Genomic DNA, 26118 nt, shown 5'->3' with positions numbered 1-26118 from the left:
TCTCTCCCTGCCACGTCATCAGTACTAAAATTCACCTGTCACATCAAATTTAGGCCAGCCATAGACCAGCCGCAAAAAAAAAAATCAAAATATACTATATTTACGGAATTAAAATTACGATTAAATTACGGAATTAAATTTACGGGACATATACGGGAAAATTCATTAATTGCATTTAAAAAGGTACATAGATAAAAAAAAATTACATTTAAAAAGGTACATAATAAAGAAAAAAACTATCGCCGTGCAGTCCTCAGTGCCCACAACTCTTCAATTATATCCTTTTGGAGTTGAATATGAGCATCCACTTGGCGCATGTCGGCAAATTCCTTGAGGCGGCCGACTTCATTGAGAGGTACCCCACGTCGTACGCTAGGGGTGGCCGTTCCGTGGCTTGGACCGGCTTCATCGTCATTGGCCCAACTAGTCAGTTGTACGCCTTCGTCTTCGACGATCATGTTGTGCAGGATAATGCAGGCGTACATTATTTGGGAAACGCATGTGACATCCCACAAACGCGTTGGACCCTTAATTGCCGCCCATCGAGACTGGAGCACACCAAATGCGCGCTCCACGTCCTTGCGCGCCGACTCCTCTCGTTCCGCAAAGTAGGCCTTCCTTTCATCACTTGCGTGCCTGATCGTCTTCACAAAGACAGGCCACCTAGGGTATATCCCATCTGCCAAGTAGTAGCCCATATCATGCCGGTTGCCGTTGGCCACAAACGAGACGGCTGGACCGACGCCCTGGCACTTCTCGTTGAAGAGGGGAGACGAGTTCAGGACGTTGAGGTCGTTGTTCGACCCGACTACCCCAAAATACGCGTGCCAGATCCACAGCCGGTAATCAGCTACGGTCTCGAGGATCATCGTGGGATTCTTGACTTGTAGCCGGTCGTGTAGGCCCCCTTCCAGGCAGTCGGACAGTTCTTCCACTCCCAATGCATACAGTCTATGCTGCCTAACATCCCGGGGAACCCATGCTTCTCCCCGTGCATCTGCATCAAATTCTGACAATCTTCGGGAGTAGGCTTTCGAAGGTACTGCTCACCGAAAACGTTCATCACCCCCTCACAGAAATAGTTCAGACATTACAGGGCTGTCGACTCACCGATGTGGAGGTACTCATCCCACATGTCTGCCGCGCCTCCGTAGGCCAACTGCCTGATTGCCGCCGTGCACTTTTGAATAGGGGTGTGACCGGGTCTGCCAACCGCATCGTGCCTGAAGCGGAAACACAGATATCGACGCTCTAATGCACCAACGATACGCATAAACAACTCCCCGCGCATTCTAAAACGCCGCCGGAACATGTTTGCGGAAAACCGCGGGTTCTCCGAAAAGTAGTCGTCGTACAGCCGCTGATGTGCAGCGGCGTGATCCCGATCAATCACTGCTCGGCCGGTGGATAACCCGTGGAGGGCGAGGTATCGCCTGCTGTTCCATTCTACGCATGTACCGCTCCATCTCGCGGTTCATGTAGGCATTCATAGCCTCGTTCATCCTCCGTTCGTACTCCTCAGCATCCCCACCACTACCACCACTGCTACCACCCGCGTTACTCATCGCTCGATGATGCTCTTGTACAGAAAGTTAGAGAGAGAGAAAACTCGTTAAAACAAGCGGTGCAAATGAAAATGAAAATGAAACTCGTTAAAATCGCGTTAAAACAAGCGGTGCAAATCGCGTTTTAAAAAAATAAAAAATAAAAATCGTCGCTGGCCGATCGGGCCACCACAATGGCGGCCAGCGCATTGGCCAGCCACACGCAATCGGCTAGCCTTGGCCGGTTTTTCCGCCGAAATTCGGCTAGCCTGCTCCAATGGTTCAACTAGCCGGTCGCTAGTCTACCATTGGAGATGCTCTCATGGTTACACTCCCGCATTTTTATGCAAGTAGTACTACTACTACTCATTTTAATTCATATTCAAATATTATTGAATTGTTTTGTTTTAAGAATTTCCGTTTTTTAAAATCCAACCTTTAAAATCTTATTTACAACATTAAAATTTTATAAATACTACTAGTATTGTTTAGCATTTACTTACACTTTACATATTTTCCTAAAAGACACCAATTTTCATTATGCTATTCTAACTAGTACTCTTTATCTCTTATTTTTAGTTTACAAGGGGATGTAATTTTTGCTAAACATGTAAGAGCATCCGCAGCGGCATGCTCGTCCGTCTGTGTCGTTGGCAAGGACACATTTGTCCGCCATTGTAGTTCGTTCGTCCGTGCCAGTGGCACGGCGCTGCTCTTAAATAAGAGTACGTTCGTGCCGATGAGCAGCCTTACGTGGCGGCACGTGATTGGCCAACGACAATTTCGTTTTTTTTTGTATTTTTTTTAAAAAAATTCGAATTTAATTTAAAAAATCATTTTTAAATAAAAAATTCGAATTTAATTTAAAAAATAATTTTTAAATAAAAAAATATTTTCCCACTTATCAATAAATTATCTCCGTTTTCTACACACCTTTAATTTATTTTTCAATTTTTTCCCCAAAATTAACATTTTAATTGTGTATTTTTATTTTTTAGGATTTTAATTATGCAATTTTTATTTTTTATGATTTAATTATTTAATTTTTATATTGTAGAAATATTTTTAGTAATTGAAGTATTTAAATTGATAATAGAATAGTGGGACCTTTGAACTTGTCCTTGCGGAAGAGTATAGATGTGGGTGTTGTGCTCTTACCTGAGGACAAGGAGTAAAAGTGGGTTCAGGCCCACCTCCATACTCTTATTTAAGAATACGGATAGGGATGCTCTAAGTCCAAACAGACTAACTAAATGCTGGCTAATTTGATTTAAATTTTATATGGTTGAAAATTTTCAATTATGGTTCTATCCATTTGGATTTCGAGCTAACATATTGGATTGAGTTAACGATAAAAACAAAATTTTACTATTTCCCTCACAAGTTTCATAATGAGTGCATATGTTCATGTTGGTCAAAAATGAGTTTCTTAAGTTCATAAAATTTACTTGCAACTTAGAACGGTTGAAAACAAAAATAAAAAATACTGTACTTAAAAAATAGCAGAGTTGAACAGTTTTCCAATACGCACACTAAGGCCCACTTAAAAGGCCCATATCTATTGATGTACTTATTGGGCCTTAAGGCCTTAAATTTATGAGCAAATTGCTAAAAAGAAAATTATGAATAGTGATTAAATTTTAATCAATCTCATAATTTCAAAAAATATATAATAATTTTTATAATTTTTCTATTATTCCATATAAAAAATTTAGGCATTGCCATAAAGATATGTGTTTGAATTTATTAACATGACACGCACACAACATTGAAGAATATTCTCTATTCACTCACTTTTTATATTCACAAAATCTCAAAAATTGATTTGAATAGTATGTTATGAATATAAACCCAAACATAATTATTTATCAAAACTTCAAAATGAGATGAGTTTTAAGATACCATTAATATCGGACTATTTTCTTATTCAATTTTAGATTTTAGAATACCATTAGAGATGATTAAGAGTTTACACATTTATGAACAATATATAAATTGTAAAATAAATGTCTTTAACTTCTAAGATCCCAAAAATAAATTCCTTGACCCGCAGTTTATTTTTACATAATGATATCATAAAAGCATTAGTCTTTTACAACAAGAAATTGCTCCCAAAATTAAACTTCAATAACTCATAAGCAACATTCATTTACAAAACTAACTTCTGGGTAGTACGAAGTTCTAAAAAAAACATCTAAGATAAACTTAGCTAAACATGGCCTTGATACAAGCTACAGACCATATCAAAATATATTTTGGTGGGAATGGAAGCAGAAATCTGTCACTAGACCTCAATAGGTTCCACAAACGTGACAATGAAAGACAGGTGCTTGGCATCAGTGAGTTGGAAAGTGATTGAAGTCCCAACTTTTAGATTATTATCTCTCACAAATTTAGCCCAACCTCTTCGAATTTGAATACCACTACCATATTTGAATACTCCCACATTCCATTCTTGATTTTCCACACACAGAGTAAGATCCAGTCTTGATCTTTTACCCCTTTTCATGTGGGCATTCCAAAACATGACTGGTATACCCTGCAATATGAATTCATCAATGAATAAACCAACAATTTTGCTCTCTATATTATAAGGAGTACAAATGAGCTTACCACAGCCCTCCTTCTCATGTATCCCTTGGTTAGCACAGCTGTGAAATTAGAGTTTTTTTCAATATCATCTGCCACTTTTCTTGGATCATTAGTACCTCTTTTTTCACAGCCATTTGGTGAGAATATGTTGACACAGAACAAGGAATTCCCAAGATAGCAAAATGTGAGAAAATCAGCATCTTGTAAAGAATTATCTTCCACAAAATCAGGCCAACCCTTTTGGAAAAACCAACAATCCTTCACTTTGCACACATCAACTTGCCAAGATGCACCCTGTGGCCTTGCTAACGTGCACGTTGTTGGAACATTCCCAGCAAAATTGTGGATAAAATCTGGAGGAATTCTCTATTATTTATGCAAAAAAGGAGAGTTTGAATGATCAAGCATTATTAATAAACAAGAGTTGGAACAACAACAACAACAAAGGGACTAAATACTAAACTACTAACCATCAATTGGGAACTTAGAGCAGAGACGTAAATCTTGAAGAACTCTGGTAAATCATCAGGGTCATTGGACACTTCTGTGGAACCACGTTTCTTCATTCGCCCTTCTAATTTAATTGTGCACTACTACTATTCGCCTCTTCTGATATTCAGTTAGGTGAATGAGTACAGTATTACCCAAATACCCAATATATATTAGAGAGAATATAACTTGCCAATTACAAATTTATTTTACCGATTCTTTGAAATCAAGCCCATGCAATAAGGCCTATTCTTGAGAATAATCATTTATTGTGGGCCTCTAGCATTTGTACGCACCTCTCAACTAAAAATATTACTTCCTCATTTTTTTTAATAGGTGGGACGCAACTTTTTTGGCACGAAATTTTAGGACGTTAAGTGAGTTAAATAAATAGATAAAAAAAAGTAAGGGAAAGCTGAATAAAGTAGAGAGAATAAAGTAAGAAAACATAAAGTAAGGAAGAGAAAAAAGTTACTACCATATATGGAAATGACTCAACTATGAAGGAACTTTCCAAAATAGAAAAAAGACTCAACTATGAAGGAACGGAAGGAATATCTCTGTTGATAAAAAAAATAGACTAATTTTATGATTTTGGAGCGTCCATCAAAATTAGACCAATTTTAAATGTGGAAACTTTTAAATAAATACTCCCTTCGTCCCTGAAAAATTGACCTATTCCATTTTCTGCACTCATTTTGAAAAAAATGATAATAAATAGTTAAAGTCCTTTAACTGTTTATTACTCCCTCCGTCTCAAGTTAAGAGTCCTAATTAGTTAGGGCATGAGTTTTAAGAAATATAAACGAAAAGTGAGTTGAATAATTTAGTGGAATATGAGTCTCACTTATATATATTACTACTTTTATAGTAAAATGTGAGTGGAATAAGTTAGTTGAATGTGGGACCTACTTACCATTTATGGTAAAAATGAAATAGGACTCTTAAGCTGGGGTGGACAGAAATGACAAAACAAGACTCTTAAGTTGGGACGAAGGGAGTATAATTTTTCCAAAACGAGAGATAAAAATGGCATATGATAATTTTTCAGCAACGGAGGAGTACTATCTTACATGGAGTATCATTTAAATGTGGACATCACAATCCACTAATACTACTTCCACCATTTTTTTTTCTCTTTTACTTTATCATTTGCGCATTAGAACTCATGTCATTTTTACAATTTTTTTTTTTTTTTTTTGCGACAGAGGTAGTATAAAAGAACTTTCCTTCTTAAAACTATGGGCAAGAAGAGGTTACTTTCTTTTTTCGTTTTTTAATACTCTCTGTCTCACTCAAGATGTTCATTTTCTTGAGTGACATGAAATTTTTGGAAAAATTGTTAGGTAGAATAAATAAAGAGAAAAAAATCGTTGAATATTTTTATTGGGAGAAAAGAAAGAGAAATTTTGTTTTTAAATATAGAAAGGGAATATATTGAATGAAACAAACTAAAAAAAGGAAAAGTGAACTGTTTGAATAGACCAAAGGAAGATGTATTTTTTTTTTTTTTTTTGAGTACAACTTTTTTCAAAGTTGCTAAACTGTAGGCAAGTCGAGAGGGTCGGGCTTGTTGCTCCCAAATTGGGGAGAAAAAATGTGATGATGATGGGATTATTATATCTCACAAATTGCTCAACTCTTTGTTTGTTTTATCATAATGATATCTTCAAAGCTTATAGTCTTTTACAAAAATAAATTGCTCCCAAAAATAAAGAGCAACATGTCATTTACAAAATAACTTATAAAGTTCTAAAAAACACTTCTACGATGAACTTAGGTAATAATAAACACGGTCTTGATAATTTATAACATGTCAAAGTAGACAACCATATTTTGGTGGGATTGAAACTGTCACCATAACCTCAATTGGGTCTACAAAATGTGACAATGAAAGACAGGTGCTTGGCATTAGTGAGTTGAAAAGAGATTGAAGTCTCAGCTTTGAGATTATTATCTCTCACAAATTTTGGCCAACCTTTCGTAATTAGAATACTATCATGACGTTTCAACACTCCCACATTCCATTCTTGATTTTCCACCCAAAGAGTAGCATCCAGTCTTGATCCTTTATGCTTTTTCATGTGTGCATTCCAAAACTTCCGTTGCATACGCTGCACCATATCAATTAATCAATGATTAAACAAACCATTTTGCACTCTCTCTATATATGTATATAGGGAGTATAGGGAGTGGTTTCCTTGATAACTTTGTTAAAATTATGAATTGAAAATTTGAAATTCATAATCAATTTACTGATATATCAGATGACATCACAAAATATATCAGTTTCTAATATAGAGTCGGGTACTGATATTATGAATGAACGAAGTAACTGATATGTTTTATAATACCAATTGATATTAATGTATTTGCAAGCTAATATGATTATGTGTTTTAACTCTAAGAAGATTTCTAAAATGAAGCATCTCCTATATACATATTATATATAAGGAGTACATATCAAGCTTACCACAACCCGCTTCTTCAAGTATCCCTTGGTTAGCACAATGGTGAAATTAGGGTTTTTGTTGATATCTTCCACTTTTCTTGGATGGACCTCATGTGTTGGAACATTAGTACCTGCAGATTGACCTCTTTTTGCACAACCATTTGGTGCGAATATGTTGACACAAAACAAGGAATTCCCAAGATAGCAAAATGTGAGAAAATCAGCATCTTGTAAAGAATTATCTTCCACAAAATCAGGCCAACCCTTTTGGAAAAACCAACAATCCTTCACTTTGCACACATCAACTTTCCAAGATGCAACCTGTGGCCTTTCCAACGTGCACGTTGTCGGAATATTCCCAGCAAATTTGGTGATAAAATCTGGTGGAATTCTCTATTATATATTTTAAAAAAAGGAGAAATCAAATGATTTAATAATCAAGCAAGAGTAAGTGAAATACAACAACAACAAAGGGAATAACTAACCATCAAATCGGAACTTAGAGCAGAGGTGTAAACCTTGAAAAACTCTGGTAAATCATCAGTGGCATTTGACATCTTTCTGGAACCACCTTTCTTCATTCCCTTTAATTTTTCTTTAACCTTTTAATTTAATGTGCATTACTATTCGCCTCTTCGGATTCTCAATTAGGTGAAACAATACTATTATTTCTATTTAACCGATTCAAGGGAGAGAATGTGACATTAGTAAAAAAAAATTTACTTTTTCTACAAAGCTAATATTAAATCTATTTTTTTTAACGAAATTTAATATTCATGCTTTCTAGCAGTTTCACAATATATGATAAGAAAATTAAGTCAAATTAGTTAAGCTATATTTTACGGTGGTTGTACTTAGTACTTTATACTAAGGCCCATTTAAAAGGCCTATTAATTCGTAAACGGGCTTCATGAAATCATTGGGCCTTAAAAAATTGTACCCACCTCTCAACTAAAAGTATGAAAAGAACATACCTCTTACAATCATAGGCCCAAACAGGTTTTTTTTTCCCTTTTATTTTTACTTATTCTTTATTTGTTTTTTATTGTGTAACTATTTTCGGAGTAAATAAATTAGGTCGTTCAGAAAGTTGGATCTGACAATTCAGTTGAATTCTCCTCCAACCTATCAAGTTCAATGTGTGAAGCTTACCTAATTTGCATCCTCTTCTCTCCTCATTCCAAATTGAAAGGGTTGGTTGGGCTTGTTTCCTTGAAATCCATCTCTCCCAAATTGGATAGAAAATGATGTGATGATAATAATTTTATTCATTTGGGACCATTGCAAATTTTCTGCATTTATTACAATGATTTCAGAATCAACAAACCTGTCCCCCAAAACTGTCGACCCAAATTCAAAATTACTATGATTGTAAGATTATATTTATCATGGGATCAATTACTCGAACATACAAACTCTTCAACTTCAATATTTTATTTATTTCTCTCTTCATTTCACCATATTCTTGCTAGCTCAATTACAGCTATTTTTTTTTATTGTGTATTAATAATAAATACTACTCCTACCTAGCTACAATCTTATAATTATTTTGTTATTTTTAGTAAAGCTAAATAAATTAAAACAATTTCAGTTATCGTAAACGTTTAAAATTATACTCCGTATAGAAAGATATAATAGTTGGAGAGAAAGAAGCAAGTTATAAAGTGTGTTGAAATATAGCAAAATTGGCTAAAATTGGCTTCTACTAATATAAAATTACACATTATGGTATACTCCGTGTTAATTTTTTGAATATAAAGGAGACATATGTCTCCATCCCATTGGACATAATTTGAAGAGATAGAGAGACCAATGCGATCTCATTTTCTTCATGGTCGACCAAGAGGTAAGACCTCAATTATTTTTATATTTTTTCCAAAATTGAAATGCCTCTGATAAACAATTAAACATAGTTTAACAACTATACTATATTTGCCGATTTCACATGAATATTTGGGCTCACATGTCCCCTTACAACTTATTTTCTTGTCTTATAGTACTACTACTAGCATTCTTCTGGAATCGTATACCTTTGTGATCCACATTTTTTTGTGAAAATGTACCATTTGTTTTGTCATCTATCAAGCTAAAATTTAAGCTAGATGTAAGGCGACATAAAATGACGAAATAGACCTTATATAAGAAAAAAATTGTAGAATTAAGTTGAGGTTGCAATCGATAAATATGAAAATTAGAAAGGTTTAATTTATGTATATTGGACGTCATTAGCCATCTTACTTTATCCAATAAGTGATTAGGCCCATCATATAATATCCAATAAACACCAATTCTTTAAAATACTATAATTAAACAGTATTAAATTACTAATATAAGTTATTGTAAGCCGTCAATAATGAGGAATATTGGAGCTACTTTTGAAGCATGCTTACATTTAGGATGAAGGTTAATTATGTTAAGCATCCTCCATTTATTTTTTCTTTTAATTACTTGAAAATTTTCAACTATAGCATTCTTTGTAGGAATATTTCTGAATTTAGCTCCTTTAAACATGACAATATATAAGGAGTTGGATAATTGCTTGAATGATATCACACTTTAATCTATATATTTGAATTGGTTTAAAATACGATAATATCCAACCGAGTTTGTTACTCTTTTCCTCTTTTTAGCAAAATCTCAGATTTATTTAATAGTTTCTCTGCACCCTAGAATATGGTGGAGTAGACTGCTAGTAATTGACAAGCGAATGAGAGAAAACAACGTTTTAAAATCATCAGATGATAACATTTTTTGTTTTGAGACCATATTCGAAAATTTTATTGTTTTTTATTTAACTCTTATAAGATTGTTTTATTCTCTGATTCATAAGTTTTGGACATGTTAGCCATTGATCTTCATCGTACCCGTCTAGCGAATTAAGTGTTTTAAAAAAATGTACCTATTGTTGTAATTTCATTGTAATTGGGGTCCAGTAATCCAACTAGGATATATAATTATTTTTTAAATTTGATTTACATTATTTCAGTAAAAAACGTTATATGTTGAGTTTGGTAGTCCAAAATTAGTGTGTACTACTATAAATCTTAAATTTCTGATGGAGTGATCGATTTTAATTATAATTCTTTACTACTCCATATAATTAATATTTTTAGAATTTTAGAGTATAAGAATAAATAAAAGTACATCACTTGTACTGTAGATACATAATGTCCCTAAACTTTAAATCGAATTGGACCCATTTTACGGCAATGAAATATAGGAATATTCGTGATAAATTTCACATAATTCATAAATTAATTTGGAAATTATTGTGTGAAATGGAAAAATATATTACTGTTATTTCTAATTTAAGATTAAGATTAAGGAAAAACGTGTTTGGTACGGCACTCTCAATGAAGTCGTTGCAATTGGCTAAGCATACCTCTATTTCTTTATAATAAAGAAAATAAATAGACGACAAGAATAGCCGCTGCACCGTCGAATTAATTATAACCAACTCTAATAATTTAATAAATATATTATACTAACATATAGTATATAATTGCACAGCTAAGAAAGCACTACATTACTATTAATAAAGTTGGATTCCGTACAAGTTACCATTGTGAATATATAAATACATTTATATCTTACTCCCTTAAAATAATCATATATGTCTACGAAAAATATGAATCTCAGTTTAGTCTGAAATCATAGAATCGGTATGAAATATGAATAGACTCCAGTAGAAATCAAATTTCAAGCTCAAAAACATGTAGACTGGCCTATTAACCTAACCAATCTTTTTCTTTTTTATAAATTGACATGGTTATCGATGTGTCTTGAATAATTATTTTATACTTATGACCTAAAACAAATTAATCATAACAGAAAAAGATGTGGAGTAATTTGATGATGAAAGAGGCGTTGCATCTCCAAGATTTATTGATACGAATAAATATTAATTTGGTAATTAAAAAAAGAAAATAAAATGGGAAAAGTATAGGTGACGAAAGGCGAGTAGGTCGGGTGGAGGTGGTGGTGGTGGGCCACTTCACCAGCTCAATAAACTGCAAAGTGAAAATGGAAGAAAGTGGAAAACATTATGTTTCTTGTTTGGGTTACGTCAAACACACACACTACAACAACACACTATATTATCTTCTTTTATTTTTTATCTTATGAAATTCTCGACGAAGATTCAAAAATTGTACTATTATTTTTTAAAAATTTATGTTCCAAACTTGGAGCTTAATGTCACTACTTATTGTCACTACTCACTAGTGAATCCACTTAGTGAATCCAAAGATTTTCAAGAAGAAAATGATAAAAAGAAGGGAAAGACCAATGACTTAAACAGTATTTTTCACGAGTTGTGCATAAATGCTTTGAAATTATATGTACGTAATCAATAACAGAAATATCGTTGCAAAATTGAATTTGACCTCTATTTTTCTTGGATTATATCGATCAAATTATTGATATTTAAAATTCGACAGAGTGAAAATTGAAATGACAAAATAAAAAAAAATCCCATTAATTTTTATTTGAAATCACTCTAATTGCGAGATTAACTCCATAAGAATTACTAGTAAAATATTAATTGCATGTGTTGATTTTTTTTATTGTAACACTAAAGTCGAGAGATTGATGGCAACTATTCATCATTCTCCAGCAGAGATATTTTCAGTTTTGGCCTTCAGGTGCCCCAAGGGTCACAACAAAAGTAGTCTGATTCAATTTGTCCCTTGTAATATTTGTTACAACTTTCATCACATCTTACTTGTTTTATGTATATATATGTTCAAAGGAAAAAAAAATTGAAGTACGATTTGTACGAGGAAAATGAGATATAATCTATTCAGCAAGGTGATAGGCTCGAGCTTCATGTTCATCTAATCAAATGATGGGAGAATTGTACGTTTAATTTTTTTATGGACAAGTGGGATTCAAGATTGACTATTCCTTGTCAGCATAAGATTGAAATTAATTTTTTTTAATAATATTCCTTTCGAGTTATAAATTGAGTTAATTAACAACTAGGATCATATTCATATACTATGTGATTCGTATACTAAATTTAGGTATTTTATTAGGAAGACAACATTGAGAGAATTCTAGTGTTTGAAGACCTTTTATGATATGTAATCATGTGTAAACAAATGAGTATATAGACCAAATTTCATTGCTCTTCTTTTCCTCAAGTACAAAATACTTATATTTTAATAAAACCGCGACTAAAGTTTAATTTACATTGTTTTTTTATATTATGCTCATATTATAAATAAATGAATAAAGATTTTTAAAAGTTAAACAGGCTTTAAGTAAAATCCAAATACACAAAAACACATGGGCGGGGCGGCCGCAATTATCATATGTAATTAATAGTAATAATTAGTTTGGGGTTAAATCAATAGTTATTTGGGAATTAAGTATGAGTTAAAATATTATTAATAATAAGAATTGTGGATTATGGTAATCTTTGATTCTTAGTATTAATTTGCATTTAGAAATCATAACTGTAATTTAATTAGGAATTTAGGAGGAATATGCTTCTTCCAAATGTGATTTGCCAGCCTTGCAAATATGATGTACCTTCCAAATGTGCTTACATTCCATACATAATTTGCAAGCCATCACATGATGCATTTGCAACAACATAGAAAAAAACTCTTTACCCCTAGAAATTACGAAGTATAGCTGCCATCCATTAATGAATGAATGAATAAAGTGTTCATGTACTTTTATTCGTTCAATTATAAATGAATGTATAATCACAGTTTCTCTAGTTTTATTCGTTCGGTTATAAATGAATGTATAATCACAATTTCTCTCTGGTTTTCATATACTTTTATTCGTTCTATTATAAATGAATGTATAATCACAATTTCTCTAGTTTTCATGTACTTTTATTCGTTCTGTTATAAATCTTTTCTTAAGATATCCTACTTAAATTGAGTTATTTACATTTTAATAAAATAATTACTCCATTTTATTTTATTCTCTCTTTACTTTCCAACTTTATTTTCTGTCCATTTAACTCAACTCTCTAAATATCATTTTATTTTCTCTTCATTTTTCTAATTTATTCTCATCCTATTTAACCTTTTAAACATTAATTTTATTCTGTCTTCACTTTTCTACTTTATTTTCTAACAATTTATATCTTCAAACATCAATTTTACAAAATTTCATATCTAAAATAAATGTCTCAATTATGACATGACAGAAGACAATAAGTCATTAATATTAGTATTTTGCTATAGAACAATAAACAAAGGTAAGCACTTGCAAACCGTAAAGCGTACGCGCAAAAGAAGCTCTAAAAACAAAATCAAAATATTTTCACACTTGCTTTACCCAAATTCTGTCGCACAAAACAGGCAAATCAAACGCCGCTTTCATGCCCACCCATTGCTTGCACATTACAATGGGCCCTCCCCAAAAATCTAAAAATATGTACAAAGAGAGAACTAAAATTCTTCAAATATCTTACATTAGTGCATTCGGATGCACGATGCATTTCCATGTAATAAATTATAATTAAAAATTAATAAGTCCTAATTAGAATAATGAACACACCTAGACATAGATAATTTTTTATATATGAAACATAATTATATGTTGATTTGAAAAAAGAGAATTAGTGAAATTGATAGGTACCAAACTTGAGTGGGGCAAGTAGTAGCAGCAGCAGCCATCCCCAATTAATTTCCGTACCCCAAAATGTACCTCAACACGTTTATAAATAAGGGCATTCCCTCTCCCATTTCTCCCACACATCGTCTCAATTCATTCTCTCTCAATTCCATTCCACCGCCATAGCCATAGCTGCTTGCACCTCGAATGAGGGGAGTGGTGACTTCATCAACTCATACAATCACACAATTAGAGCATGGAGAGTCCATACCACGGTGGTGCGCCGGTTACCAGCCACGGCGGAGGTTCACGCCCTTCTCTAGGCTTCCCTCTCGGCACAGCTCTGTTGCTGGTCGTCATTTTCAGCCTCAGTGGCATCTTCTCCTGCTGCTACCACTGGGACAAACTCCGCCGCACTCTCTCCCTCGATTCCGCCGACATCGAGGCCGATGCTGATCTCAAGCCGAAACCCCCAAACACGGTACGCATTTGATTGAATCTCAAATCGGTGCAATCGGATTGTCGATGCTTCAGTTCGACCTACAATTGGATGGATTTGAGTTTGATTTTGTTGATTTCGTGAATTTCAGGATGTGAATCGGAAGGAGAATCAGAGCTTGCCTGTGATAATGCCGGGAGATAATGTTCCGAAATTCATAGCATTACCGTGCCCGTGCCAGCCGCCGCGGCAGGGGAGCGTCGTGGTGGAGGTGGAGAAACCGCCGGCGAAGCCGCCGCATATCGCCGTGCCGTTCTACTGAAGTAAGGGCCGCCGCGATCGAATCCAATCCATTCCTTAGTGTATAGATTTTTAGAGTTCGATTAAATTTATATATGGACGTTTACTCCTTTTTTTTGCTGCTCTTTCTTTCTTTTTTTACTTTTTCGTTAATTTTATGAATATAAACATTTTTACTCCTGAATTTTTTTTATCATAATTAATTTTATAAACAATTTAAACAAATGATTTTTAGGTATAAACTTATAATTTCCGGAAATTGTGAATCGATGTTTCTACACTCGGAATTACTGCCTCAAGTAAACATATTGTAATAAGCCCAGATTTTTAATTAATATTATATAATTATGTTGACTAAGAAATTAAGAATTAATTATGTAACAATGGCGGTAGTAAGTTTTTTATTACAATTGTCGTATAATTCCTTCCAAAATATACCATTTGTCTGGCTTAATCATGTGCACATGACCTTAATTGTCTTATGTTTACCGGTATCCCAAATTAAATTACTTGAATTTAAAAGAAGTTGGTGAATGGTGATACGATGCGGAAAATGATGACATTTTGCCTTGATTATTATTTATGATAAATATGACTACAGATTTAAAATTATACATTTATAGAAAAAGTCACAAAATAGAAATGATATTTAGACAAACCACAAAATATTCGACTTTATATGCTCTGTTAATCAAAATTTCGTAGGCCGAAACAGGGGCCTATAGTATTTTTGATATACAATTAATAGTTTAAAGTTAAATTCTAATAGTTTGGGGCATTTTCTATAAAGTTGGTATAAATTAGGATATTATAAAGTGATAATTACGATATTTATTAAATACTAGCGTGATTGCAATTTGAAAAGAAGTGGTGACGTTTTAAATTGTTTTTATGTTGGGAAATGGAAAAGTGTGACAAATAAATCTCAACTATCATATGATTCATATCATTATTACACGCATGAATTTCGATTGAATGCCTCCGAATTTTATGTTTTACGAATAATTTAGATGTCTGGTCCTTTATTTAATAAAGGAAAAGTTTAGAGGTCCTTTGTGATGGATTTGTATACAAATTCTTTTTCTTTCAACATTAACCACCCTATTATTAGGTTAATGTACAAATATGCTAATCATTTTGAATTTTATATGCTATTTTGGAAACATTTTGGTATTTTGGACGCTATTGTTTGACTTACTTATATTTCTTTGAAATATATTTTTATATTATAAAGTTAACCATGAATATATACTCCTATTATATTAAGCCCACCTACTATTTTCCCCCCTATTTTCAAATATGTGAAATCTTTAAAAAAATACTACTGGTACTAGTTGTGGCTATATTTTTATTTTGTCTCATAGGCTCATAGTTGTTATTTTTCAAAATAGTAGAGTTATTATTTTATTTTGGTATGTTTTACAATAGTGAAGTCATTTTCTTTTAGTAAAAGTCAACATATTTATTATCACCTACTTATGCTTTTTTACTTTATTTTCTCTTCATCTGCTTACTTTCTTCATTTCCTACTTTATTCTTCATTTACTTAACTCATTTAACACAATTTTTTTTAAGAATTGTGTGTTAAAAAGAATACGCTTCCACTACTATGAAACGAAGGGTGTACATGATACTCCTACGTTTAATTATGAACGAAATGATGATTTTATATACTCCTATATAGGAATTAGTTCTCATGAAGGAATAATTTAATAACCTCTGGCTCAAAATTTGTGGAATTACGGTAGGTATGTATAAGTATTTGAACATTAATTAAAACAATTAATTTATTATTATATTAATATGGCTGCATCCGCATAGTTTTACTGTGAAAATCTATAATTAAACGTTTAAGTGTGTTTGTCAAGTTAGAGTCGAATATACCCGACAGATGTGACCGTGTATAAGGCGTGTTCATAATTTTGATGTTGAATACTATTATTTGTTGATTTTGCTAAAGTGTTGATTTTTATAAGTCACGCATCCAGCCAAACCAGCTGTATCATCCTATCCCCAAACTAAAAGTGTATGCACTCTCACAATCATAGTCTCGTCAATGATACTACTGTCTACTAAGTTATTTTCCAAATTTATGCTCTCCATTCTTTTGAATATCATACACTACTCAAATAGTAAAGGTAAAGACAATAGTGAACTCCAATAAAAAAATCTTCACTAAAAAAAGGAGTTTCGATACCTCAAGTAGTTTTACTCATTTTATACTATCTTTCAAAACTTTCAAACTCGTAAAGTAACTAAATTATTGGGATTGATCAAGTACATAAATGAACCATGAAACCATATAGAATATGAGAGAGAAAAAGTAGGATGTATATAAGTAGAAAGAGAATTAAGTTAGTTTTTTACTACATAGAGAATTAATGGAGTAATTTGGGAAAGTCCAAAGCAGATTACGATTTGAAGTAATTTGTGACAATGGGGTTGTAGTATTTACATTTGGTCGTAGAAGTATTTCTCCAAAACTTATACTCGTCCTATAAAAATTCTAGGACGGTTTTAATTGATGTTGAAATGAGGTGTTTTCCAAGTAAATGGAAGTTATATATGTAGTGGTGCACTATGGTGACACCGTAATTAAAATAACAACCGAAGCAAGCGATCTTCGATATATAGACAGACAACTCGGCATATGTTTCTAAGCAATCCACGATACGAAATCTGAGCACTATGGTGACACCTTAGTTAAAATGACATCCTGGGCAAGCAATCTGCGATACATAGGCAGACAATCTGCTATACTTAGGAAAACAACTCGGCATATGGTTCCAAACAATCTGCGATACAAAATTAGAGATAATCAAGCAATTTGAGATACATAGACAAACAAATCTGCCATGTGGCAGACTAAGATTGAATCTGCTTATAAATATAAAGGTCTTCATTGTTAGGTTGTCATTTTAATTTGGATTGTCATTTTAATATAATCCCATATACGTATTTTTAAGTACTTAAAAGCGCATGTATTATTTTACTCCATTATTTAACATTGAATATAAAATAATCCACTTAATCGGTCCAATGTAGTAATGTATCATGAACGATCGACTATTTTTAAAATTCGTAATTATGAAGAGAATCAATGAGTAAAATTATTAGTACAATTATTAATATACATGATTTTGGTGCCATTCATTAAACACATTATTCGTACATATTTTTCTATTCGTACATACGGTACAACATATCCAAAACCATGTGGAAAGATCATGGGAATACATAGTCAAGACGACTACACGATTATCTATTATTAGAGTTGTTGCCTTGTTGGTTAGTTTCTTAGTTAGGTACTTCAGTACTATATAAAATAACTCAAATATAATAATAGTTAATTATCAATTATGTAGAGAGTAAGTTGGCGTTAACTAGGGATGTCAATTGAGCTAATTCGTTCGGGCCAACTCATTTGGGTTGTCGGGCTATTTGGGTGCGGGCTATTCGGGTTATGGATTTTTCGGGTTATAAATTTTCAACCATAACTCTAAACCGCCGGGTTTTGGGTTAACCCATCGGACTATTCGGGCCTAAAAGCTTTCGAAAATAATTTCTTGTATCGAAATTTTCTTCTATAAAATGATTTTAAATTTTAAATACTTCTTTTCTTTTAAGTTAGAATCATATAAAATCTTTATATTTTCATAGTATTCTACAATAATACTTGGAAAGAAGCATTTCATCTCAATCAACTACAACATAAATTAAAGCTTGTGTTCATGTCATTATTTAGGCATTGTTCGTAATTATTCTTTGTGAAAATTAAAAATCATATCTTAAATGAATCATTATTAAAATGATAAATATATTAAGATTTTGATGAATTATTTCTTAATTTTGTCTTGATTGGCTTTGGTGGTGGTAAGACACTAGTAGATGATGGGACAGTGGAATAATGAGTTGATGTGAAACTTGAAAGCTGATAGTGTGGGATCTGGTGGGAAAATTATAGAACGAAGATTGTATAAGACTAATGATTATATAGAAAGATTGAGGATTCAAAAATATAAAAAAAAAACCCCTAAAACTTAATAATTTTTAATTAAAAGTTGCAACATATCGAGCCGACCCGCAACCCGTTCGGGCCAACCCGTTTAGCCCGTTTTATATTCGGGTAATAAAATTACAATCCTAACCCGCTCATTTTACCGGGTTGTTCGGGCCGGCCCACGGGTTTCGGGTTGAATTGACGTCCCTAGCGTTAACTAGAGCTTTAACATGGGTTTATTGTTTTTAAATTCTGATTTATTAAACTTTAATTAGAGTTTTGTGATTTTCTATTAAAATTTCTTAATCAAAATTTATATTGCCGAAAGCATCGTTTTCTTTGCAGCAAAAAAGGTGATTCCGTCGCCTTGGCGGCCCTCACACTCCGGCCCGACATCAGGTGAGGTGATTAAAAATTAGGATACGCAGTAGCACGTTAAGGGGGAGGCCTTAATCCAATGGCTGCCAGAAGCTCATCTCTCAAGGCCTCACACTTGTGCCTGAGAGATGGAAGCAATAACTACACGACAGTAGTGGGATTTGAACCCAGGCTCATTGCAGCAAGATCTGCCCCTCCGTTGCCAACTGCGCAACACCCATGCGGGCGAAAGCATCATTTTCTTGACTATATAGAATGAAGTTATTTGTCTGTAAATACAAGAACTTTTTGTTTTTTCCTTAACTTTATTCTTGAATATAAATACATGAACATTCAATGTTTTGAATGTTTTCCAAACAATATTTTTTATATAAATTGAAACTGATGCGTACGTCGGAAGTGCCAATGTGACAAAAAGCGACGAGCATCGAAGCTGAAAAATACACGAACTTTCGAGGTTTTAAAGTCACATCATTTAAATTAAAAATTAAATTATCAAAATAAAATACTCTGGAGATATATGAATTTTTTCACATAATCATTTAAACCAAAAATTAAGTATTTAACTATAAAAATAAAAACAATTATCATTTTAACCAAATGCAATTTGAAATGCAAATATCACAAATTTCTTAATTCACAACATATTTTAAATTTTTTCAAGACATTAAATAGATAAATATAATTTAAAAAATTTACTCCTATCATCTAAAACAACTTATATTTACAATTTGGAAACGGTAACATTATTAGTATTATTATTTTGATTGAAATTGTTTATTGGGAAAAGTTTTTACAAAAGTCATTGTTCATATATTTAAATTACAAAAAGGAGGTTTTAGATTTTTTTTAGAAAATATTGAAAGTTCGTGATTTAAATGATAATAACTTGTTATATTGATATGCCACCTTCCGCGTCATAGATGGTAATATCTAAAGTGTACGCAGCATTAGACAAATTTTAAATTCATATATTTATATTTAAAAATAAAAATTCAAGTGAAAAATAAAAAAATATTGAAAATTTGTTTACTTACATACAAATAACCTAATTAAAACGTGTCTCTTTAAGTATTTCATTTGTATTTTATTTTAGAACAAGTTTAGTTAATATGTTAGTAATTTTTAGTATACTATAAATCACCAAAAATGATACTTGGCGACTAAGTAACTTTAATTGGATTGTGGTTGTCAGTCTTAATAACGTACGCCGAGAAGAATTTTGTTTTCTCACTTTCTTGTAAGTTTAGTTACCTACTAATAACACGGGACATATTTTCCTAGTCATTAGTATACACTATTTTATTTCATACTACTTATAAAACATAGGTTTGTTAAGTTTACATTGTACATCCATAATCAAACAGTTTTAGGTTGTCCTTTGTCCTAATTTGCATAAGTTTAAAAGAAAGGCTGATTTTCAAAACTAACTATGAACATTGCAGATAAGAATACAATTTAGAGATAAATGGAATAATTATTATAATAATTAAATATTCATATTGTCTTTTTTCCTAATGGGACATGAATTAAGATATGTATCTATTTTGAAACTTTATAAGAAAAGTAACGAGTCAACATGTACCATGATAGATAATAATGATTCTTGTCGACTTTTGTTGCAATTTGATTCCATGACCTAATTTTACTGTATATGCATGATGCATTTGCTTTTGTTGAACTGATTTCGCAGTACAATTGATTGTACTGATTTCTCATCATTCTTTCTTGACTAATTTTCCACAATTACTCTACTAACTATTGAGATTTAATTCACATAATATTTCCTATCAGCAACTGAAATTCACAGAAATTTCGAACGGCCCCTCCAAAATAAGGAAAACTCAAAAGTGCCATATAATCGTACAAAATTACAAAAGGCCCCCTTTGGATTACTTAATCACATGGGGAAAGGGAAATTTGGGGGACAACATGTGGTGGGGGAAAATTAGGGCCTTTATCTCATCTATAATTATCTTAAAAGTTTTGCATGTTGTATATGCTGACAAAGATAAGTATCCAAATCCTATGTTAAATTGTTAATTACCCATATTTACCGCATTCGGATTCCTTGTTTAAATAATCAATGAAGCACGTATATATTGATGAGGGAAAAATTGCTTGATATAGTAGTTTTATTTTTTTGTACTACTATCTTTGTTAATGATACTATCACGTAAGCATGCAGAAGAATATCATAAATCTACATGTGCTCACATCATCGTCTGTCAATAAAATATATGTATGCCAATTGCCAAATATGCATGTATATAAAATATACCAAAGTTCTTCAATTCAACTTAATCTACTATATATCCCAGCAACAATCTCCTAATTTTTGTCTTTCGTCCTTTTTGTATCGACGATAACCATGTGACAATTTCTATAATCTTTTACGAATAGTTATACAATTCTAACAACTTACTGTCAAGAATTTACAATTCATATAATTTCTATTTTTGATGATTGTATACTGATAAATTCCAATATCTTGAAGTAAATTAACTTTCATTTAAATGTCGCATTGTCAGAAACCAATGAAGGATTGTCAAATTTTGGTCCGTCCTGCAACTTTAAAAATCAATCGAAAACTCATGAAGTTTGATTTTGTTTTTAATATCTCATGTCAAAAATTCAGGGGAAGTTGTGGAGCTTCATATATAGACGTCACCACGATTGAGTTAAATAGGCTATCGTAATTTTTGCCATAAAATAATTGAGAATAAATCCAAATTTCATGATGTTTTCGGCATTATGCCCTTAATTAAGTCTAGTTTCACCATGGTATTCTTTTTTCTTTTTTTTTTTCCATTCGCGGCAATTTGTTGAGAATTTATTGGTTGGCTCTTTGTTAAATCAAATGCGTGAAACAATGTATATACGTGTTAATTGGCCACATAGTTTTTTTTAGGAAGATTATTAGTTGAGGCGTCGCTATTTATCCGAATAAGTAAACGCCATTTACTAGAAATTAGGTTTGTACATTGTTTGGATGATCCTGGCAACATCAATGGAAATGAAATGAGGATAGAGATAGATGATTAGTCACTTACCATAATATTGATTAGGTTTTGAACCTTAGTGGAAGTCCATGTAGAAAATTAGGTACATTAAAATGGAAATTATATGCATATCAGGGGACATAATTTATTATAAAGAGTTTAAAAATTCAGTTGTAAACACTCTAATAAGATCATAGCATAATTCATTATAAAGAGTTTAAAAATTCGTTCGAACATTTATTTTCTGCGTATGTTTGACTTCACATATAATTATTTCAATAATTAAGCATTATTCTTATTCATATATTCTCAAAGAATATGTTGCAAACCTGCAATAAATTGTTCGGATTAGGAAAGACTGCTTTCTTCTGGTAAACTGCAGTGAGCATCAATTTTAAAATGATGCACGAAAAAGTTAATTAATTATGCGGGAATCAGAATGAGATAAGTTAAATTAAATTATTAGATAATGAATTAAATGGTAGAAATAAGAAAAGTAAGAGAGGGATTAGGTCAGATTCGACTATAGTAATTAAATTTAGAAATTAAATGTGTATCATTATATGTGTGACGATCAAGTGGATGAGTGGGATTCGTTAATGATTAATAAAGCTGCTGTCTTTAACATAAGGTTGCTGTAACCTAAATATTCTACCATTTTTATATATGTGGCCAATGTGGAAAGCCTAGTCATGTAAATGCTTTATGACGTATAGATTTTAGGTTTGATTAAAAGTGTCGAATTTACACATTTTTTCTTTCTTAACATTGATTGGAATTAAATAGAATCTTCGAGGTGATGCAACACATTACTATGGTGCGTACATGTAATCATGATTTTTTTAAATATATTTGTTACTCGAATTATGACGAGCTAGATCGATTATTATTATACGACAAACACAAAAGTTAAATGATATATATGTAGATTAGTTGATCGAATCTTAAGTAAATTTAGTATACTTAATTATGTGGCAGTCATATCAATTTGAATTTTCCAAAAATATATTAATATTGTAAACAAAGGTATAATTAACCTAAGGTGATCATATTGTTCTTCCCATATTTAAAACAGTAGTACTGCTAAATAGTCTCCTACCATATACCAAGACTTTGAGGAGTAGTAATTTTAATTCCCCATATTTAATTATTTCATGCTGGGTCAAGCCAGTGTGGGAATTAATGCCTGCTTTTTTAGCAGTTAAAGTTTTCGCATACAAATTAAAATAACACACCAAATTCAAAACTCTAGTGAAAAAAATGAATGATTAATGTTCTGAATAAGTAATTTCTCAATAATATTACTATCAATAAGATTATCGACTTATCAAGTTAGCACAATGTGTACAAATCATATAATCATTCGAAAATCATCCGTATACTTAGATTAGAGTCCAGAGAACTTCTCTAATTCTTTACATGATAGGAGTAATTGTTAGTACTATCTTTTTTACAACTTGGAAATAATAAACTAGAAGTCAAAAGTCCATATGTATATAATGTACCTAACAAGATGTTAATCAAACTTATGAAATTAGAACAGTATGTTATTAGGCCCCTATAGCATATAATACATGCAAAGTCAATACATAATATATAGTCTCAACTCTTAACCTAAGACGTGCTCACATGCATGCAGCAATAATTAGACTGCACTTCAATTTTGACCCATATATATTTTATTCGAATTTTCAACATACATGTTATAATTTGTAATGTAATGACCTTATTTATGTATCATTATGAAATGATTTATGGAGTATTTTGAACTGATAACGTCTCCCATGTTATGAACGAGAATCAAAATTAATTTTATAAAAATAAATCAACACATCCGTATTTAATTCTTAATTTTTATTTTCCTTAACTAAATTAATTAATCAAAATTATCATGACTAAATGTGTTACTACATAATTATTTATGAGATATTTAATCTAGACAATTGATTTATTGATCCAACGGATCATATTTGGTATTTGTGTCTATATATAGAGATGACATGCCCTCTAACACAACCCTATTTACTTACCTATTCTTTTAACCAATACCTTTTTCTTTATGATTTAGTTGTTACTTATTTCATGTGATATCTTGATATAATTTAATCTAGCAATCGACCACTACTTATAGTAGTACTGTAGGAGTAGTACTTATCAATCTAAGAAACTCAATTATTGAGTAACTTGGGCCAATGTTAGTGGGCTTCATGATAAGAAAAAAATTGAGGCAAATAGGCTCATCAATGGGCTTCAACTTGCCGTCCAAATTTTTTGTTTAAGCTTTAATTAAATTCAACCCTCAAAAATATGAATGGGCTCCCAACCAAGACCCAAATCCTTGAAAAACCAGAACAAGACTTGTTGTCTTTTGCAAAATTTGAACAGGATAACTCAATCTATAGAGGAACTCTAAATACAAGTAAAAAACTATCTGATTAAGGCATGTGAAATGAATGATTATTGGCTTCCTCATTATCCTAATTAATTTCTTTTGGTTCTGAGTTAGACAATAAAATCATGCTTCGGTTGTCGCAAGAATAGAGTAATCTTTCTATTCATGAATTGAAGTGAGGGGTGGAGCAGGGGGTGGCGTAGAAAAAATTGTAGGTGATCTCAACTGAACGGCGGAGCACTATATGCCTACACTTTATTAATGGGCTTGGCTATTTTTGGATTCATCCGAAATGGGCTGAAAATTTTCGAGCTAGAATATTTTTATTTTTTTAAAAGAACTAATATTTCAAAGCTAGCCCGTCAGGCCCAAAAACAATATTTTCTTTAAATTTCTTAAATATACAAAAAAATTAATGAAGTTTAGGCTGTAAATTTATAGTCCCAATTTGTTTTTAATCTGAATGACTTCAAACCAAATACTAGTATACAGTTTGACAGGATTGACCTGAAAACAATCCCAAGTTCCCATAAGTGGATTCTCGTTATTCAGTTTTCAAAATTTATCATTTTTTAAAATTAGAAAGTTAGTAGAATGTTTTTTCAAATTTATACGTATAAAATTATATTTTGATTCATTATCCAACAATATGGTAGAGTTGGCCAGAATTCGAGCGAATTAGGTAGCCAAGTTTTGCAAATCAAATAGTAATAACCAATATATTGGTTTATCAGGCCAAACAAAATGAAATATTGAAATGATTTTTCTTGTGGAACATTTCAACTTTTTCGGTAGGGATTGATTGCCAATTTGTCTAAAACAATGTTCTTTTCTTCTCTTCTCAATCACATGAATTTCTTCCACTCAAGCTAATCCTATCATACTCCACGATCGAAACCATACAACACGATAATCTTTTCGTCTCAATCTCATTTATTCCTCCATTAAATTTTTATGTTCTTTTTACACTCCAAATGATTTACAAACCATATGCCATCAACTTTACGTCTCAAAATATATCATGATTTGGTCCTCCATCAAAACTTGATCTTTAATTAATGCTAGTAGTAGTTTATACTTCATATGATTAGCACACCATCACGCAAAGTATACCCAATTATTGCACCATATTAGTATAATTAATATCAACATTAAAAAATTAAATAATAATAATAATAAGAATCTGATCAAAGTCCATAAAGAGAGTAAAGACATTATACAAGTGATGAGGCATCTTCACATCGCATAGGTGTTGATGATGAAACTCTCATGATCCAAACTCCATACATGTGCAACAACAGCTCATACTTCATTTCTTTTTTCAAAAAAATTTATATTTATTACAAATTCCCTTTTTGATATACAATGGCGAAGCATATCACGAGCCCCCTACTTCTCAATTTCTCCTCTTTTTGACAGGTGTTTTTTTACCTGCATTTACTACTATTGTGCTATCTCTTTCTTGCTCTATACTTAGCTAGAGTGGTCCACTTCAAAAAGAAGCCCTAATTTTGTGATTCATCGTCTTCATGTGAAAACAACATACCAACCATTACTTCATATATAGTCTTTTCACCTGCAAAACACTTCCTTTTCTTTATTTATTTAAATTTTGTGCAAAAGAGTATAGTAAGTATATTTTATGCATGTTGAGTTTTGTAATCTAATTCACACCTTTGTATTGAATGATGAGAGATTGTGGTTTATGTTTGTTATATTCAATCAGTGAACAATTTTTTTAGATAAATTCAAAGGTTCAAAACTGCTTGGGTATGTTATTGAGCAGATATGTAGTACAAGTTTAAAACAAACAACATAGCCAAACAAACAAAGCAAAACAAATCCAAAATCCAACTCAAACAAAAGTCCAAGACCACAGAGATGAGGGGAGATTGAAAGCATGATGAACCAGCACATCAAAATGAGCTAGCTCACTGTGAATAGAAAAAAT

General features: G+C 32.0%; 3 protein-coding genes across 4 annotated transcripts; 1 reads left to right on the top strand and 2 right to left on the bottom strand.

The window, feature by feature from the left end:
• Positions 1-3553: 3553 nt before the first annotated feature.
• LOC125200603 (B3 domain-containing protein At3g06220-like) lies at positions 3554-4747 on the bottom strand. Its single transcript, XM_048098274.2, has 3 exons — positions 4607-4747; positions 4158-4502; positions 3554-4083 (listed from the first exon to the last, which is right to left on the bottom strand). The coding sequence occupies exons 1-3, from the start codon at positions 4700-4702 to the stop codon at positions 3829-3831; spliced, it is 696 nt and encodes a 231-aa protein (XP_047954231.1). The 5' UTR covers positions 4703-4747; the 3' UTR covers positions 3554-3828.
• Positions 4748-6490: 1743 nt separating this feature from the next.
• Positions 6491-7658, bottom strand: LOC125187516 (B3 domain-containing protein Os01g0723500-like). 2 transcript variants are annotated; one of them, XM_089063850.1, is made up of 4 exons: positions 7563-7658; positions 7186-7470; positions 7099-7122; positions 6491-6739 (listed from the first exon to the last, which is right to left on the bottom strand). In XM_089063850.1, exons 1-4 carry the CDS (start codon positions 7656-7658, stop codon positions 6491-6493), a joined length of 654 nt encoding a protein of 217 aa, XP_088919976.1. The 2 variants fall into 2 exon arrangements, with proteins under 2 accessions (XP_088919976.1, XP_088919975.1); XM_089063849.1 differs by having other exon boundaries at positions 7099-7470.
• A 6125-nt stretch (positions 7659-13783) lies between these two features.
• On the top strand, positions 13784-14579 carry LOC125215562 (hydroxyproline-rich glycoprotein family protein). The gene is made up of 2 exons (XM_048117016.2): positions 13784-14137; positions 14247-14579. The coding sequence occupies exons 1-2, from the start codon at positions 13913-13915 to the stop codon at positions 14415-14417; spliced, it is 396 nt and encodes a 131-aa protein (XP_047972973.1). The 5' UTR covers positions 13784-13912; the 3' UTR covers positions 14418-14579.
• Positions 14580-26118: the final 11539 nt, after the last annotated feature.

Source organism: Salvia hispanica, chromosome 2 (assembly GCF_029641045.1).
Source record: "Salvia hispanica isolate PSC_SH4W2 chromosome 2, Shi_PSC_v1, whole genome shotgun sequence".
NCBI lineage: Eukaryota > Viridiplantae > Streptophyta > Magnoliopsida > Lamiales > Lamiaceae > Salvia > Salvia hispanica.
Note: the sequence above shows the minus strand (reverse complement) of the source record. Positions and strands in the feature narration are given on the sequence as shown.